Source organism: Myxocyprinus asiaticus, chromosome 5 (genome assembly GCF_019703515.2).
Source record: "Myxocyprinus asiaticus isolate MX2 ecotype Aquarium Trade chromosome 5, UBuf_Myxa_2, whole genome shotgun sequence".
Taxonomy (NCBI): Eukaryota; Metazoa; Chordata; class Actinopteri; order Cypriniformes; family Catostomidae; genus Myxocyprinus; species Myxocyprinus asiaticus.
The window spans coordinates 9441547-9462073 of NC_059348.1; the positions used below are offsets into that span (position 1 = coordinate 9441547).

At 38.0% G+C, this 20527-nt stretch overlaps 1 protein-coding gene across 1 annotated transcript in view; it reads right to left on the bottom strand.

Annotated features, from left to right (window-relative positions):
• The window catches only part of LOC127440570 (zinc finger protein 850-like), a 67748-nt gene that overhangs the window by 45772 nt on the left and 1449 nt on the right, over positions 1–20527 (bottom strand). The window contains exons 2-3 of the mRNA XM_051697247.1: positions 13559–13651; positions 2850–4095 (exon numbers count right to left, since the gene is read on the bottom strand). Coding sequence (XP_051553207.1) covers positions 2850–4095; positions 13559–13651 — 1339 coding nt within the window. The remainder of the gene's footprint in view (positions 1–2849; positions 4096–13558; positions 13652–20527) is intronic.

Genomic DNA, 20527 nt, shown 5'->3' on the forward strand with positions numbered 1-20527 from the left:
TTAATGACAAGTGGAGGGCCAATTAGCCAGGTATGTGATCTGAAAGGTGATTGGTTGCACCTGAGCAAGTCTGTAATGGTTACTCTTTGGGCGCTGATCACTTATCTAAACAAAGTATTTTACGAATTCAGTTTTTTTTTACGAATTGTTAATAATTTTTTAAAATGTTATTTTCACTTTGATGTTGAAGGTTATGTGTAAAAACAGCTGGAAAAAGGTTAGGTAGAATTTATTACAATTTTCAGGGTGTAATGTGAAAAATTATAATTAGCGGTGCACCGATCAGGAAATTTGAGGCCGATACCGATCTGCGAATTTTTTAACACTAAGGTCATCCGATACAGATTTCTTTTCAAGTGCATTTTGCCACACATTTGCTACTTATATTGTGCAGTTATAAGTTTATGCCCCACACAGTAAAATTAGGGTAACACTTTACAAAAAGGTTCCATTTGTTAACATTATTTAACAACATTACTGTAAATAACATGAATTAATGAACTTAATGTTAGTTACAACATATACTAATGCATTGTTAAAATCAAGTTGTATTAGTTAACATTAGTTAATGCATTATGAAATAACATGAACAATGAACAATTGTATTTGTATTAACTAACATTACAATTAATAAATGCTGTAAAAATATATTGTTCATTGTTTGTTCATGAAACCTAATGCATTAATTAATGTTAACAAATGGAACCTTTCTATAAAGTTACCAAAATTACATTAAAATTACATAAATTGTGAATTACTAACATTTGTTTTGAAATTTGAAAATGAATAGTTGTGCTGTCAATATCAGTTGTGACAATGGCAACCAGTAAAAACCATGAGAGCATCACACACAGTAGAGAGATGTTCAAAAATAAGAAAGATATATCCATTACAAGCTCTAAAATTACTCCAGTGAGAAATCATTAATATCTATGATTTGTTTACTGTCTTTGACATTTTGCTGTAACAATCTAATTATTAAGCAAATGCGTGAAGACACGGTGCCGTAATGGTTGAAATGTAGTTGCTGTGATTAGTGGTAATGTGACGAACATTAATCTGATTTAAATTTGGATCCTCACAGAACAGCACTGAGATGAGTGACTGATAATAAGATATTGAGAGCATATAGAGAGCGCATTTTGAAGGGAGTGAAGCTTAAAGTGCTCATGATCACTCAAACAGTCTCTATTGCTCAACACGTCTGATTGTCACGATTCACATTACATCAAGTATACTCAGATTTGTATTTTAATGTTTATTTGTTGTTTAATTTGTTTGTATTGACCTGTTTCAGTGACGTCACTTTTCCCCGCACCCGCCATATCCATGACCATCAGCGGGACCGCCGTGTACACACGCCCACCAGTACATCACTGTAAACATCTCTCATTCAGAAATTACAAATGTTTTTGTGTTGTTTTCTGGTCTGATTTAGTCACAGTATTAAAAAACATCTGTGATGATCCCGTCTGTATGAATGTAGGAGCTGCTTTTAACTCCCGAATAAGTTTTTGTCGCATCCCACAGCGCAGCACATTGAAGGTACATGGAATATAGGTCACAAACATGGTGTCGCTGTAATACAGTGACGTCATATAAAACAGGTCAATACCCATTTGCAGTCTCTTGATCCTCTCCGTACTCACTGTGCAGGCGAGTCAGAATTACTACCGTAATGCCTCTAGGAAATGGGCACCTTAATATTCATACACGTGTAATTCTAACAGATTTTTAAAGACAAACCTGCTCATTCATCTGAATAACAGCATGTCTGAAAGTTTACATTCGTGAATACTTAGAATTGCAAATCCAAATTTAGTTTTAAGGTTTAGGAAAATGAATCTTAAAACACCTCATTTAACTTATTTAACTATTTTAAAGAACTAAACCTGGTTCCCGCCATGAATATAGCCATAGAAGCTGGCATGGTGTAAAAAATGAAAGAAACAAACAAACTTAAAATTGCTAACAATTCACCCTCCAGAGGCCACACTGTCATGCATCAAGAGCTGAGAATGCACTCATTTATTAGGAGTAGCATTGTATGTGTGATTCCCCGCGTGCTGCAAAAAAAAAGATCGTCCCTGATTCTAGGCACGATCGGCCAATCACAGACTTAAGATGAAGATCGGCTGATTTAGATTAGGGGTGCACTGATCGTTTGGCCACCAATGATAATGGTTTAGGTATGATGCCTTTCTATAAATGAGGCTCTTTCGTGGTTTCTTTGTAATGTTTCACAGACGGCATCTCCATCATTTGCCGTCACCGGTTTGTTGCATTCTGGTTTATTTTGATGTCATTAAGACCCTCCCCCAGATTTACTTGCCTCTAAACATCACGTATGCAGGTGAACTGTGGTCAGTTATGTCAATCAGATGGCTGCTCGCCTGTTCTTTTTGATGGAGTACACGCGAAACCAGGCTTGAAAACCTTTAATCAAATTATCCAACATTGATTGAAAACTTAAGAGCATGATGCAACAGTAATACTAAATATTTCACTCATTGGGAATCTCCAGCATGAAAGTTCAGCTGAATCAGGCAAACTATGTTTGTGATGGAGCATTACAGTCAAGAGAAACACAACACTGAATCTGCACATTATAATACAAATTACATGTTAAATTAAATTGCTACGCGAACAAGCTTGACTAATTGTTGCTAAGAAATTGCACAATAGGCATATTGGTCTGACAATAACCCTTTTTCTTATTTCATCCATTCTATTAAGAGTTTTTGACCGTTTAAACACCATAACACTCTAGTAGTCTCTTATCAAGTAATTCCATCTTTGGAATTTACACATTTCGTATGATAAAGCTTCTTAAGAGAAAGTTTGCTCACTTTGACAACTTTGAGCAATTCTTCTTTATATGTCTTCGTAGAGTACTTGATATACCGAAACTCTTTCCACATGCAGTGCAGTGGTACGGCTTCTCTCCAGTGTGCATTGTCATCTCGTGACTTTTGAGGTTTCGTGGCGTAGAGAAACTCTTTCCACATGAACTGCAGTGGTATGGCTTCTCTCCAGTATGAACTCTCTTGTGTGTTTTCATGTTCGCTAACATGGTGAAACCCTTTCCACAATATGAACACTTGTAAGGTTTTTCTCCAGTATGGATTATTTGGTGGATTTTCAAGTGGTGTAATAGGAGAAAGGCTTTACCACACTCTGAACACACATGTGCTTTCACACCTGTATGTATTTTTTGGTGCTGTTGCAAATGGCCCAGCTGTGAAAAACTCTTTCCACAGACAGAACAGAAGTAAGTCTTCTTGTTTCCATGGAGGGTCAAGTCAAAAGGCTTCTCTCCGGTGTGAATTCTCATGTGATTCTGAAGTGTATTGTTTTCTGTTAAGCCAGAGTGAGAGCACTGATGATTTGTGAGTTTTCTTGCCTGGTTGAAACTCTTGCCACAATGTGAACATTGGTGTAATTCCTTTTCTGAATGAACATTTCTATGCCTTTTTAAGCTGCTTAAACATGAGAAACTCTTTCCACACTGATGACATGTGTAAGGCTTCTCTCTAGTGTGAACTCTTATGTGGATTTTAAGGCTTTGTTTATCTGTTGAACTTTTTCCACACTGACTGCATGTGAAAGGCTTCTCTCCAGTGTGAATTCTCATGTGATCCGTAAGGTTTTCTTTCCGTCTGAAACTCTTTCCACACTGAGTGCATGTGTAAGGCTTCTCTCCAGTGTGAACTCTTAGATGCCTATTAAGGCATCCTTTTTTAATGAAACTCTTTCCACACTGAGTGCACGTGTAAGGCTTCTCTCCAGTGTGAATTCTCATGTGATACGTAAGCTGTCCTTTGTCTGTGTAACTCTTTCCACACTGAGTGCATGTGAAAGGCTTCTCTCCAGTGTGAACTCTTAGATGCCTCTTAAGGTTTCCTTTTTTTGTGAAACTCTTTCCACACTGCGGGCATGTGGAAGAATTTTCTGCTTTTGTATTTTGTGTAAAATTTATTTCAGTCTGTGAGTAACTGTAACATTTTTCTCCAGTTATGAAGTTAGCAGGTTTCTGACATTGATATTTCTCCTCTTCATTCAGTTCTTCACTTTCCTCGTTTACCTCCATCTGGTCTAAAATTAACAGATAAAATAGTCAAAAGTAAAATCAAGTGAGAAATAGAAAGCACCTAAGAAAGAACGGTTGAAATAGTAATAAGCAACAAATGAAGTTTTAATGTCCATGTGATCTTTAAGGTTAATTTAGTAATTCTCGGGTTCAGTGCTTTATTCTGGAATAGGCGACAGTTGTGCCCACCCTTCCGATAAGTAAATAAATTGTGTCTTAGTGCAGTGTTTCGCAACTCCGGTCCTGGAGCATCCCCAACACTGTTCATTTAGCTTTTCTCCCTTATTTAACGCAGCTAAACTCATCAGCTTGTTAGTTAAGGCTCCACGAGCAGAACTGTAGTGCTGCAACAACTCATTTATAAAATCGACAATACTCAATGAAATTCATCGAAAACTAATTTCATTATCGATTAGTTTGATTTGTGCAGCATGCACAGAGAAGCTCTGTCAGTGACGTCACTTACAATAGTGAAAAATGCGGTGCTTGATAACTCGTTTGAAAAATGGAGACAAGTTGAAGCAGAAAATAACTCGCCACAAGTTGTCCAGCGCACAGGAGCACTTTTAAAACACACACATCACATACATTTTACTGTTCATTTCTATGTTTTATAGTGTATAAGTGTTATGAATACAAGGTTTGCATTTCCATTATACTATAATAGTCTCCTTTAAAATTCAATAGGCAAGCGACCATTATGGGATCAAAATAGCATCAAATATATTGCAATTGCAGATCAAACAATAAGTGTGATTCATAAAACAATATAGAAAAAGCAGATAAATGGAAGCAGAATCATCAGAATTGCAAACAAAATAATGTTTTCCTTGGATATATTACTCTAGGTACATTCCAAACTGCACACTTCTGCACTATTCTATTTTTTGGAGTGTAAGTAGTGCAAGTAGTATGTTTACACTAAAAATGTAACAAAGTAGTGTGCTTTAAGTACTCGGATGATGCATTTCTTCAGTGGTCAAAATGGAGTGTGTGGAATGTTGGACACTTCATGCACTCAGCGCACACGGCTCGCCCTACGTAGCGGAAGGGGCGGAGTTCCCTGACAACGTGGCTGGTCTGGCAAAACAATTATAAATAACGGAGAATGTGGCAACTAGCAAAACTTTAGTGAAGACAGCACCTTACAAATGTGAGTTGAATGCTTTACCATCACACCATGCTGTGTGAATATGTACACTATTTGAGAGACAAGTGTTGAACTGAGGTCGGCTAATGCGCTAAAACTAACGGAAACACACTGCATAAGTTTAAAATGTCACTTCCGCTGTTAAACGGTGAATGCTTCGAATGGTAAAAAAAAACATTGTGTCAGATTTGGGAAAATTAATACACTACATGGCTGCATAATGTATAGTGTGTTGTTTGGGACGAGTTTTTTGCTCTTTCCGCCTTTTTTTTTTTTTACTGGATACTGCTGACTTTGATTGTTGTTGGTAGAGATGTCTGTTAAATAGCCTACCCACCTTTTCCTTTTTTCTGCTAATTTTATATATATATATATATATATATATATATATATATATATATATATATATATACACACACACACACACACACACACACACACACACACACACACACACACACACACACACAGGGTTGGGAGGGTTACTTTTGAAATGTATTCCACTACAGATTACAGAAAACATGCTGTAAAATGTAATTTGTAACATATTCTGTTAGATTACTCAAGGTCAGTAACGTATTCTAAATACTTTGGATTACTTCTTCAGCACTGGTAGATTTTTTCACTTGTTTTGACTATAAAAACTCTGCCAGTACAGTAAGACAAAATACATGTTAAAAATACATTCTCTGAAAAACCTAAATATCTTATGCAGTGTTGTTTCTAAAACAAGATAAATCAAATTGATCTTGTTTTAAGGATTTTTAGATATTTTTACAGGAAAACAATTCAAAAATTATTATCAAGAATATGATTTTTGTCCTAATATCAAAGGTCTTACTAGAAATTATGATCTAACGTGAATTTTCTTGATTAAAAAAATATGATCGTGCCTGGTAATGTGCATGTAAAATGGCTAGAAATAGCATTTTAGCTTAGCGTAAAGCTGATAATTTGCACAAGGTTTATTTCTATTTCTTGTGCTCCAAACTTACTTCAAACTTACTTCTCTGTCTGCTCGTATGAATGTAACACATCATAAGAAAGTGTTTCACCGCTGTTCAAATGCACTTTGGATCACATCATATATATGTATAAATGTTTTCCATCTGAAAGGACAAAATATTAAATGAAACAAATGACAATAAAATGCAAAGTAATCTCTTCAGTAATCAAAATACTTTTTGAATGTAACTGTATTCTAATTACCAATGATTTAAATTGTAACTGTAGTGGAATACAGTTACTTATATTTTGTATTTTAAATACGTAATCCCGTTACATGTATTCCGTTACTCCACAACACTGTATATACAGTTGCAATCAAAATTATTCAACCCCCCTGACCAGCAATACATTCTGGTGATGTGAATTAAAACACATCAACTAAAACCTCAGTAAACAGTCAAAGTAAGTTTTTAATACACATTTGAGTGATTTTGAGAACAAAGAGTTCAGTTTACCCGAATTTTAAAATAAAAATAACTAATTCTCTCCACAAATGTCATGTCAAAAATATTCAACCCTCAAAGTCAATCATTTGTGGAGCATCCTTTATTCTTGTGTTCTCAGGCTTCGGACATCTCTCTATTAGAATATTTACACATTTCTCTTGAGCAAAAGCTTCCAGCTCATTCTTTGGTTTCTGTGCTGCCACTGCTTCCTTGAAATCCCAACAAAGGTTTGCAATGGGATTTTAATGATGGACTGAAAGGGCCATTCAAGGACATCCCACGACCCATCCCTGAACCAGATTTTGGACAACTTGGATGTATCCTTGGTGTTATTCACTGTTAGTCCAGTGATCACCGAGCTTCAATTCACACACTGAAGGCATCACATTTTCCCTTGGTGAAATTTTGCTTTCTTCCACACCCCAAGAAGGTTGCTGTTGTACCATATTTTAAAAATGTATGAATGGTGCTGCCAACTTTGTCTATTGGAAATTGAAGTGCCTTGGAAATGTACTTTTAGCCATGACCTTTCTTGTGTAATGAAATAATCTCCTCTATTAGCTTTTGAGACAGCTTATTTTTAATTGCATTTTTTGCATAGAAATAAATTTTTGCTTACAACGCTAAACTTAAATTTTAAAACTTAAATAAGTGCCATTGCAGATTGATGACTTAATTTTGTTTTAAAAACAATTACTTGTGTAGCCTTACATATTTAAGAAACAGCTACATGCAATAGGGGTTGAATAATTATGACATGGCTGTATTTTTAAAATAATCCTGCTATTTAGAAATATTAGGTTATATATTCACTCTATGACTTTGAATGTGTCACTCAACTGATTTAGATGTAAAGTTTAAAAATTCTAGGTCACCAGAAAAGCTTGCCTTTTGTAAATCCATACTGTCTTGTGGGGGTTGAATAATTTCGATTGCAACTGTGTATATATATATATATATATATATATATATATATATATATATATATATATATATATATATATATATATATATATATATATATACACATACACATACATACACACACACACACGAGATACACTATATTGCCAAAAGTATTCGCTCACCCATCCAAATAATTGAATTCAGGTGCTCCAATCACTTCCATGGCCACAGGTGTATAAAATGAAGCACCTAGGCATGCAGACTGCTTCTACAAACATTTGTGAAAGAATGGGCCGCTCTCAGGAACTCAGTGAATTCCAGTGTGGTACTGTGATAGGATGCCACCTGTGCAACAAGTCCAGTCGTGAAATTTCCTCGCTACTAAATATTCCACAGTCAACTGTCAGTGGTATTATAACAAAGTGAAAGCGATTGGGAATGACAGCAACTCAGCCACGAAGTGGTAGGCCACGGAAAATGACAGCGGATGCTGAGGTGCATAGTGCGCAGAGGTCGCCAACTTTCTGCAGAGTCAATCGCTACAGACCTCCAAAGTTCATGTGGCCTTCAGATTAGCTCAAGAACAGTGCGTAGAGAGCTTCATGGAATGGGTTTCCATGGCCGAGCAGCTGCATCCAAGCCATACATCACCAAGTGCAATGCAAAGCGTCAGATGCAGTGGTGTAAAGCACGCCACCACTGGACTCTGGAATGGACTGGAGTGACGAATCACGCTTCTCCATCTGGCAATCTGATGGACGAGTCTGGGTTTGGCGGTTGCCAGGAGAACGGTACTTGTCTGACTGCATTGTGCCAACTGTGAAGTTTGGTGGAGGAGGGATTATTGTGTGGCGTTGTTTTTCAGGAGCTGGGCTTGGCCCCTTAGTTCCAGTGAAAGGAACTCTGAATGCTTCAGCATACCAAGAGATTTTGGACAATTCCATGCTCCCAACTTTGTGGGAACAGTTTGGGGATGGCCCCTTCCTGTTCCAACATGACTGCACACCAATGCACAAAGCAAGGTCCATAAAGACATGGATGAGCAAGTTTGGTGTGGAAGAACTTGACTGGCCTGCACAGAGTCCTGACCTCAACCCGATAGAGCACCTTTGGGATGAATTTGAGCGAAGACTGTGAGCCAGGCCTTCTCGTCCAACATCAGTGTCTGACCTCACAAATGCGCTTCTGGAAGAATGGTCAAAAATTCCCATAAACACACTCCTAAACCTTGTGGAAAGCCTTCCCAGAAGAGTTGAAGCTGTTATAGCTGCAAAGGGTGGGCCGACGTCATATTAAACCCTATGGATTAAGAATGGGATGTCACTTAAGTTCATATGCATCTAAAGGCAGATGAGCGAATACTTTTGGCAATATAGTGTAGTAGTCAGAAGTTTACATACATTTAGGTTGAAGTCATTAAAACTCATTTTTAACCACTCCACAGACTTAATATTAGCATACTATAGTTTTGCCAATTCTTTTAGGACATCTACTTGGTGCATGACACCAGTAATTTTTCCAACAACTGTTTACAGACAGACTGTTTCACTTTTAATTGACTATCACAATTTCAGTGGGTCAGAAGTTTACATACACTAAGTTTACTGTGCCTTTAAGCAGCTTGGAAAATTCCCGAAAAAGATGTCAAGCCTTTAGACAATTAGCTTCTGATAGGAGGTGAATGCCTGAAGGTATCACATTCATCTGTACAAACGATAGTACGCAAGTATAAACACCATAGGACCACGCAGTCATCATTCCGCTCAGAAAGGAGACGTATTCTGTCTCCTAGAGATGAATGTAGTTTGGTGCAAAAAGAGCAAATCAATCCCAGAACAACAGCAAAGGACCTTGTGTAGATGCTGAAAGGCTGCTCAGCAAGGAAGAAGCCACTGCTCCAAAACTGCCATAAAGCCAGACTAAAGTTTGCAAATGCACATGGGGACAAAGATCTTACTTTTTGGAGAAATGTCCTCTGGTCTAATGAAACAAAAATTGAACTGTTTGGCCATAATGACTATCATTTTGTTTGGAGGAAAAAGGGTGAGGCTTGCAAGCCGAAGAACACCATCCCAGCCGTGAAGCATGGGGGTGGCAGCATCATGTTGTGGGGGTGCTTTGCTGCAGGAGGGACTGGTGCACTTCACAAAATAGATGGATTCATGAGGAGGGAAATGGGGATATCTTGAAGCAACATTTCAAGTCATTAGCCAGGAAGTTAAAGCTCTGTCAAAATGGGTCTTCCAAATGGAGAATGACCCCAAGCATACCTCCAAAGTTGTGGCAAAATGGCTTAAGGACAACAAATTCAAGGTATTGGAGTGGCTATCAAAAAGCCCTGACCACAATACGATAGAAAATTTGTGGGCAGAAATGAAAAAGCGTGTGCCAGCAAGGAGGCCTACAAACCTGACTCAGTTACACCAGTTCTGTCTAGAGGAATGGGACATAATTCCAGCAACTTATTGTGAGAAGCTTGTGGAAGGCTACCCAAAACATTTGACTCAAGTTAAACAATTGAAAGGCAATGCTACCAAATAATAAGTGTATGTCAACTTCTGACCCACTGAGAATGTGATGAAAGCTGAAATAAATAATTCTTTCTACTATTATGCTCAATCACACAAGTAGTGATCCTAACTGACCTAAGACAGGGAATGTTTTCTATGATTATATGTCAGGAACTGTGAAAAACTGAGTTTATATGTATTTGGCAAAGGTGTATGTAAACTTTAAAGATGCTAGACATGCAAGTTTTGCTTCAGCGGAGCAGCAGCTCTGGCTTCGCATATTCCACAACGAGATTGCTTCTGTATTTACTCATTTTGTATAATTCCCTCATACTTGGTGATCTGCATCACCCGAAGTTGTTTGTGCATCTGGACTATGAGCTGTGTTTTCTTCCTCTCCTCAATGCAGTGCTCCTCTCACGCTTCAGTGTTTCATATGATCTTATGTTACGTTAAATTAGATCAAACGACTATTCGTCAACAACTTTGTCGTCAATTTTTTACTGTCAATGTTGTCGATAACTTCAACTAATCGTTTCAGACCTACTATAAGCAATGTCCCCGTTACTATGCTTAGTCTAAAGGTTTATTTGTAAGGTAATGTGGACAGTATTTAGAGTCCGTTGCAGATTCTTTATGTTGGGGTGTCTGACAGAACAACAGATTGCTTAATAAACTGATGCAGAAGAAAAAGAATGTTGAATGCCGTGAACTACGTTGCACACTAGGGGTGTAGCGGTTCAAATTTCTCATGGTTCTGTTTGTATCATGGTTTTAGGGTCACGATTTCAGTACGGTTCGATATTTGCAATGTACAGAAAAAAAAAAATACTGCAAAATCCAAAGAAAGAATATTCTATTTGGTAACAAACACTTCAACAGGATTTCCCTGAATAAAAATCATTGTTTTACAGTAACCATAGGTTATCTATGGTATTTGTAGTAAAAACATAGTAACCACAAAATCAACATGGTTGTCATGTATACAATATATAGTATAATCATGGTTACTATATGGAAACTACAGTATTACTGTTGTAAAACCATGGTTAATTGTATCAAAACCATGATTTCTGCAAAGAAAACTATGGTGACAGCAGTTATGGTTACTACAATATTACTATAGTAAAACCATGGTTAATTTTTGTTAGGGTCTTTAACTAAAATAAACCTCTCTAATTAATAAATCACCATTTTAACTTAATACCTACACTATTATGCTACATGCATCGACAGAAAATGCATTTTAAACTCTACTGCACATATATTCAATATTTGGAAGCTGTACATCACTATAGAAGGAACTTTGCCATTAAAATGGATACGAGGGATGTTGCGATGCATCTTGAGTGTTTTAATCATACGTGGAAATCACACGTCTTCGTCAGCAGAGTAGGGAAACATATCGTTGCCAATGAACACCCCAATCGCTTTAGTTATTGTTTTACGCCTGTCCGAATCAGCACTGAGTGCCTGCTTAAAAACGAAAGGGAGTGTGTGCAATTTTGGCCCATCTGCGGCTCCGTTCATGCTGTGCGCTATCTTTCCCCGGTGATTTCGGCGTAAATGATCATATGTCGATGTATTACCAGTATACGGCACTCGTGTCTAGCGATGTCTGCAAACAGTGCCTGTTTTGAAAACGTTTTTTGACCAACGCTGTTGTAATTGACTGTAAAAACAAAATGTTTCCAGACAGGAGACCTAAACGCATGGGGCTTCTCTATCAGCAGCTCTTTTTCTCCACTTGCCATTTTCAACTACACATGATGCTTGCAGAACAGTGACGTCATCAAGTTGACCCATGTGAAACACAGGCAAATGTATCCATTTACATCAGTTCAGGTGCAGAGGTTGTAACTGCGTGTCTTGGATGCTTTATTTTCTTCACAAAACCTTGTGCTCCAGATGCGTCAATAAACTTGAGGTGAACCACGGTGCTTATGCTTCCCGAATTGCTGGCAGTGAACCGTACGGTTAGTTTTTTTACCGAGAACCGTTACACCCCCATTGCGCATCCAAAATAATCATACATTTTTGTAGTTTGCACTTAAAGACATCACTGAGTTCGGGATGTGCATAAGCGGTGTTGTGCCCTAGATTGAAGCTCTTATTACCTCCCGTGTGCGTGTGTGTGTGTGTGTGTAAGTGTATTCATTAGATTTCTTATTACAGGGCTTCCCTTGGCGTCCACATATCCCCCAGAAATAAGTCCACATAGAAGTTCAATTGTTATATGATATGCATTTTTTTTGCATCAGTGCTGTTGCATAATACGAAAATGTGCAAATAATCGTAAAACTGGTTAACCGTTATTTTTTTTTTCTCAGACGGTAATCTAACAGTCAAAAACTCACACCGTGGCATCACTACACTGAATATACTTTTTATTTATCTGTGCATTAATTTGAACTAATTATGCTTTGTGTATTGTGTTGTAATGAATCATTACAAACCCCCCTCCTAAAACATTTGGCACAATCTGGACTATAAAATATCAGGACCCTTAGCACTATACGCAGTATAATATATTACAATCATCTGCAAATGCAGTGCAGATCACTTGTGCTGAAAAGACTCATCCCGGTGCTCACATGATGAGAAACTATCTAAAACACTTCAAACCGGCACACATGACCATGACATCCATGAAAGCGCATGACTGATTACATTGAAACTGAAAGCATGGTATGATGTTCCACGAATTTATTCAATGATTGCGCTCCCTTTCTCCATTGTGATCTGTTTGATTGAAGTGGATGTGCGCGTGTGCTCCATGCTCAGTGAAGTTTAACGGAGACTCGTATGTGGTAAAAATACGGTTTTGCAAAATACGTGCCTGGTTTTGAATTCATTAAATGTATACATTATTAAACAGAAAATAGCAGTAAAATGTAAGTCAAGTGCTGGAGAGAAACAGCTCTTCAGCGCATCAAACAGCACAATCACTCTGTAAACGCACCTGATGCAGTAACCGCTCCACATTAAACTGTATGCTTATTATGATCTTCTTTGAAGTGGTTATAATGTGCTCTTGTGCACTGGACAACTTGGGTGTTTTTTCCGCTTCAACTCGTCTCCGTTGTTTTTCAAACGAGTTTCATAGTGCAACACATTTTTCACTTGGCTGTGAAGTGACATCACTGACAAGGCTTCTCCGTGCTTACCGCAAATATCCAACTAATCAATAATGAAATTCATTGTCAGCGATTTACCTTATTGATAATAATCGATTAATTGTTGCAGCTCTACACTGGGCACTGCAAAAATCACGAGAGTCCACCTCAGCAACTGTTATTTTTTCTATATTTCTCTAGTTTAATTGTTTTAATTTGACAGTTCCTATGATTGTATAACAGCATCCACCAAATCTGGTGAATTGCCTGAAGATTTGATACTTTAATGTTCCTCAGCAGCCTTTTAATAAAAATCAAGAATGGACACCAACCTCTTTGTTCCTCAGTTTCTTCATTTTGTAGTCTGAATGATTCTGAAATACAGATGTCTTCACTCTCCTCTTTAACAAACTCCATTATTAAACCTATAAAAGAGATACAGATAAAAATAATGAATCATGATTAATCTCCTGATTTTTAAAGGAAATGCACTGAGTTTTTCTTTAATACAGACACCAGTCAGAGGTCCAGTGCAGCAGAGCTCTTTACTCGTCTTACATCAACACTTTATCCTATTCTCTTCCCATCACTCAAGTCAACCAATACAGCCACAATAAATGCAGTTATGAACAAACACAGATTCTATATTTCTCATTTTCCTTAAAAACTGCCTAAAAATACAAATTTACACCAAGAAAATAAAAACATTACCCACTCTCCACAGTGGTTCTCAAATGGTTTTGCTTCAGAATCCAGATTTTACATTGGACAAGTGGAGTTTTATCAAACTAGTTTTGTTCATAGTTTTCCAGTATAAAAGGCACGTATCAAACGACAATATTTTTGATGTCAACAACAAAAGATAGAGGAAGTTTTCCCTCCCAAAAGTTGATGAGCCTATTTATTTATATGAGGCTTATTATTTATTATCCAGTTTATTTCCTAATATCAAACATCATTTAAACAGAACATACAGGTGCATCTCAATAAATTAGAATGTCATGGAAAAGTTCATTTATTTCGGTAATTCAACTCAAATTGTGAAACTCGTGTATTAAATAAATTCAGTGCACACAGACTGAAGTAGTTTAAGTCTTTGGTTCTTTTAATTGTGATGATTTTGGCTCACATTTAACAAAAACCCACCAATTCACTATCTCAAAAAATTAGAATACATCATAAGACCAATAAAAAAAACATTTTTAGTGAATTGTTGGCCTTCTGGAAAGTATGTTAATTTACTGTATATGAACTCAATACTTGGTAGGGGCTCCTTTTGCTTTAATTATTGCCTCAATTCGGCGTGGCATGGAGGTGATCAGTTTGTGGCACTGCTGAGGTGGTATGGAAGCCCAGGTTTCTTTGACAGTGGCCTTCAGCTCATCTGCATTTTTTGGTCTCTTGTTTCTCATTTTCCTCTTGACAATACCCCATAGATTCTCTATGGGGTTCAGGTCTGGTGAGTTTGCTGGCCAGTCAAGCACACCAACACCATGGTCATTTAACCAACTTTTGGTGCTTTTGGCAGTGTGGGCAGGTGCCAAATCCTGCTGGAAAATGAAATCAGCATCTTTAAAAAGCTGGTCAGCAGAAGGAGGCATGAAGTGCTCCAAAATTTCTTGGTAAACGGGTGCAGTGACTTTGCTTTTCAAAAAACACAATGGACCAACACCAGCAGATGACATTGCACCCCAAATCATCACAGACTGTGGAAACTTAACACTGGACTTCAAGCAACTTGGGCTATGAGCTTCTCCACCCTTCCTCCAGACTCTAGGACCTTGGTTTCCAAATGAAATACAAAACTTGCTCTCATCTGAAAAGAGGACTTTGGACCACTGGGCAACAGTCCAGTTCTTCTTCTCCTTAGCCCAGGTAAGACGCCTCTGACGTTGCCTGTGGTTCAGGAGTGGCTTAACAAGAAGAATATGACAACTGTAGCCAAATTCCTTGACATGTCTGTGTGTGGTGGCTCTTGATGCCTTGACCCCAGCCTCAGTCCATTCCTTGTGAAGTTCACCCAAATTCTTGAATCGATTTTGCTGGACAATCATAAGGCTGCGGTTCTCTCGGTTGGTTGTGCATCTTTTTCTTCCACACTTTTTCCTTCCACTCAACTTTCTGTTAACATGCTTGGATACAGCACTCTGTGAACAGCCAGCTTCTTTGGCAATGAATGTTTGTGGCTTACCCTCCTTGTGAAGGGTGTCAATGATTGTCTTCTGGACAACTGTCAGATCAGCAGTCTTCCCCATGATTGTGTAGCCTAGTGAACCAAACTGAGAGACCATTTTGAAGGCTCAGGAAACCATTGCAGGTGTTTTGAGTTGATTAGCTGATTGGCATGTCAAAATATTCTAATTTTTTGAGATAGTGAATTAGTGGGTTTTTGTTAAATGTGAGCCAAAATCATCACAATTAAAAGAACCAAAGACTTAAACTACTTCAGTCTGTGTGCATTGAATTTATTTAATACACGAGTTTCACAATTTGAGTTGAATTACTGAAATAAATGAACTTTTCCACGACATTCTAATTTATTGAGATGCACCTGTATATTACACAGGAGGAAAACTTTGTTAATAATTTGTCCATTAGTTTTGGAGGTCTTTGTGATCAGATTTCACCAGATTATAACATGAAAATAATCTGCTCACACGTCTGCTTCTTGCATGGCGTCGCATGGCGTCACATGACCCCCCCAGTGAAATTATTTGTAATGTGTTCACCCCTGTCGCCAATTGCTCGTGTAATTTGAAAACCTTATGACTTCCATGACAAGACAGACAGTTGTGTAATATGAACGGTACCACAATCTGACATCTTTGAAAGTCATATAGTGTGTAGGAGGCATAAGGGGCTGTTTAAACATGCTTTTGCGTGCATCAGTAATAAAGGTCAGTAATACATCTCTCTCTCTCCTATTAAATATTTTAAATAATCATATCATTCTTATTTAATGCATTGCCATCTCAACTGTATTATGTCCTGCATTAAATAGAATCGAATTTCTTAACGACCTAAAACATCAACTGAACCTATCAATTTGTTAATATTGCGTAGTTTGACTTCGCAATTGCCATCCAGAATTTATTTTAGTGCCGTAATTTATGCAATTTACATTTGCAGATGAAGAAGCTCAGCAAACGAAGCCGAGGTAGAGAGGGGTAGATTTGAAGTCTTTAAAAGATTTAAGATTCAAAAGTTAGTATTTCTAAAAGTGAACTCAGCATTGGACATATATTTTTGATAGTCTTATCTACTGTAGTCTTATATATATATATATATATATATATAGTGAAGTGTAGAACACTCTGAAAATGTCATAACCATTTTTTTTTTCCACAGAATTACAGACTTCGGCTAATGTTAGTGTTCCAATAAAGCACATTGAAGTTTTTCTCCGTGTATTTATTTTTTATTTAATAAATCTTCTGCAGGCATGTTTGTGATAGTCATTAATTTTTTCCCTAATTTAAAAGACTTTAACTCTAAGGAAATGAATAGTAATATTGAAACGTTTATAAATTCATAACCACTCATGTGAGATGAAGAGTTCAGTCATATCAGTAACCTTATAAAAGCTCTTATTCTACATGAGGCAGGGGCCATGAAATTTGTTTGCCATGGAGCGAACACGGAGCGGGGTTTATTTCATCTCGGAGCGTGGAGTGAGCAAGGAGCGGGAAATGGACAACCCGGAGAGGAGCTGGAGTGATAATAGAACGCATTGACCACATAGTGGAAATTGTTGCCACTCCACTCACATACTGTGATCATGACCACTCACATACAAACATGCGACTCACCAGTTGAGAAACACTGTAACATGGTACAGGTTTTATAAATACTTTTACTAATGTACTTTTTGTTAGTGAAATTACAATAACACACAAAACATTGTAATGTATTAAAAAAGTCAATCATATTGTGTTGCAAATATGTGTTGCATTTTTACTCTCCAAAGTTAGCACTTGTTGATTATACAGTCATGGGAAAAAGAAAGTACACCCTCCTTGAATTCTATGGTTTTATGTATCAGGACATAATAAAAATCATCTGGTCCTTAGCAGGTCTTAAAATTAGGTAAATACAACATCAGATGAACAACAACACATGACATATTACACTGTGTCATGATTTATTTAACAAAAATAAAGCCAAAATGGAACTGGACTTTATCAGTCTCTCACATCGTTGTGGAGGAATTTTGGCCCACTCTTCTTTACAACGTTGCTTCAGTTCATTGAGGTTTGCGGGCATTTGTTTATGCACAGCCCTCTTAAGGCCCCGCATAGCATTTCAATCAGGTTGAAGTCGGGACTTTGACTGGGCCATTGCAACACCTTGATTCTTTTCTTTTTCAGCCATTCTGTTGTAGATTTGCTGGTGTGCTTGGGATCATTGTCCTGTTGCATGACCCAATTTTGGCCAAGCTTTAGCTGTCAGACAGATGGCCTCACATTTGACTCTAGAATACTTTGGTATACAGATGAGTTCATGGTCAACTCAATGACTGCAAGGTGCCCAGGTCCTGTAGCTGCAAAACAAGCCCAAATCATCACCCCTCCACCACCATGCTTGACAGTTGGTATGATGTGTTTGTGCTGATATGGTTTTCGCCAAACGTGGCACTGTGCATTATGGCCAAACATCTCCACTTTGGTCTCGTCTGTCCAAAGGACATTGTTCCAGAATTCTTGTGGTTTGTTCAAATGCAACTTTGCAAATCTAAGCCGTGTTCTTTTTAAAGAGAAGAGGCTTTCTCCTGGCAACCCTTCCAAACAAACTATACTTGTTCAGTCTTTTTCTAATTGTACTGTCATGAACTTAATTTAACATGCTAACTGAGGCCTTTAGAGTCTGAGATGTAACTCTTGAGTTTTTTGCAATTTCTCTGAGCATTGCACGGTCTGACCTTGGGGTGAATTTGCTGGGACGTCCACTCCTGGGAAGATTGGCAACTGTCTTGAATGTTTTCCATGGACTTTAAATTGTTTAGAAATGGCCTTATAATCCTTCCAAGATTGATGGGCAGCCACAATTGCTTCTCTCACTTTCCACTACACATTACGGTTCGACTCGACTCTGCTCGCTTTACTTTTCTGAGCTTGCTTTTCCACTGCAGTTTAGTGCCGCCTCAACGTGGGTGGGATTATAGGCTGATCGTCATAGTTGCGCCGCCTCTACTGCTGTGACATCATCTTAAACACGACACAAACATTACTGACCATAAACAATAACACGACCGCTAGCTGTTAGCTACTAGCTCACTGTGCTGCATAAAGCAGTTGTTGCATGGTGATTTTACACAAGTGTAACAGTTAAATTTGCCTGGTTGTTTTAGAAGCAAGCTTTCCAGTAGCTGGTCAACTAAAAGTGAAGCTTTCAAGCAGAATATAGAGTTAACGTAACAAAACGTACCATCCTCCATTGTGGACTCCTACAATGTCGAGGCCAGGGCACTCTCCCTCCCATTGCTCGCTGGTCTATTGCCATAGATAGCATCCATTTGGTCGAATCACTTCCACTTTCTTCTGTTTGAACCACTCCGGCTGTTGTGTTCCTTGATGGTTCTGTAGTCACTTGAGTTTTTTTTTAACTTTTTCCTACACTGTTGGTAGGTCCGGTGGTAGCCTTGTGCGGCCAACAGCCGAGACACTTCCTGAAAGACTTTTTCATTTCGCGTCGTTTCGTTCGTCGCTAATGAGAGGAACGTCTGCACCTTGTTTATTGACCACGGTGTGGTTTTGCACACAGCCATTTCTTTTTACAACTCAAGTCGCATGAACAAATGATATTGCTGTCGCTGTTGCTAACTTTAAAACTAGTGGGTTTATGTCCTGTGTCGCAAATCCAGTGACACTGGTAGTGACAATTCTCTCTGACCAATCAGTGATCTGCAGGGTTTTGATGTCACATTTAGCATCGGCTCGGCTCGCTTGGAACCTCAACCGAGGTAGTACTAAAAAAGTATCTGGTACCAGGTACTATCCACAGTGGAAAACCCCCAAAATGCAAGCAGAGTCGAGTTGAGCTGTACCGTGCAGTGGAAAAGCCCCATTAAAGATCATTGTTGATGTCTTTCCTCCTTGGCATTGTGTTAACACACACCTGAATGCTCCAGACCAGCAAACTGCTAAAACTTCAGCTTTTATAGAGGTGGTCACACTTGCAGATGATCAATTAATCAAGGGTATTTGATTAGTAGCACCTGGCTACTACTTAGCCTCTTAATTCCTATGGCAGCAGTAAGGGTGTACTTAGTTTATCAAATATGGATTCTCCATTTTGGCTTTATTTTTGTTAAATAAATCATGACACGGTGTAATATGTCATGTGTTGTTGTTCATATGAGGTTGTATTTACCTAATTTTAAGACCTGCTAAGGACCAGATGATTTTTATTATGTCCTGATACGTAAAACCATAGAATTCAAGGAGGGTGTACTTTATTTTTCTGTAAATGTAACAAAGAATTGTTATATTTTAGCAGTTAGAAATGTTCATATAAGAACACAAAGAAATAATGGGAAAGTAAGAGTAATACATCAGGAATAAACAAATGTGGCTGGAACGTTGTCTCGCAGTTGCTGAATGTTGTTACAACATTGAGAATGCGTAGTGAACGTTTCAATAGAAATAGTAGAAAAGGAACATGGCAGCAACGTCGTGTGTTTGCTGGGTAGTGACTTTCCACAAGTTTATCATCAGGACGAAATGACATCGGCAGACAAATACTGTGTGCATAATTATTAGGCAAGTCGATATTTTGAACAGATATTTTTTCCCAAGCACATTTTTCCAATTCCATACCACATACATCTTAATAATTAATGGATAAAATAATTTAAGTGATTTGTAATTGTTAATGAGGGAAGGTGTGGCTTAAAGTGGCAAACACCTTATTTTCAGATGTAACAATTGGTCAAAAAAAGAGACTTAACACTGAAAAGTCAAAAACGAAGGATGCAGCACTCTATACATTTCCAAACTATTAAGGCAACCATCGGATAATTAAAAAGTTTGCTAATAATAGTCAGCAGGGTAGCAAAAATGTGTTGAGAAGAAAAGGTGCAAATTAATAGCAAAGGACTTGAAGAATTAAGCATGAAGCCACCGGGACCCTTTAGCCTCCAGTGCCATCAGAACGACAACCTACCTGGGGTCTCCAGAAGTACAAGGTGTCAGGTTCTCAGAGACTTTGCTAAGGAAAAGAATGCCCATACTCTGCCAGCCTCCTCATACCTGGTAGTGCTCGCACTCAAATCTGTTCTGCCAGATTGTGAGCAACAACTTTAA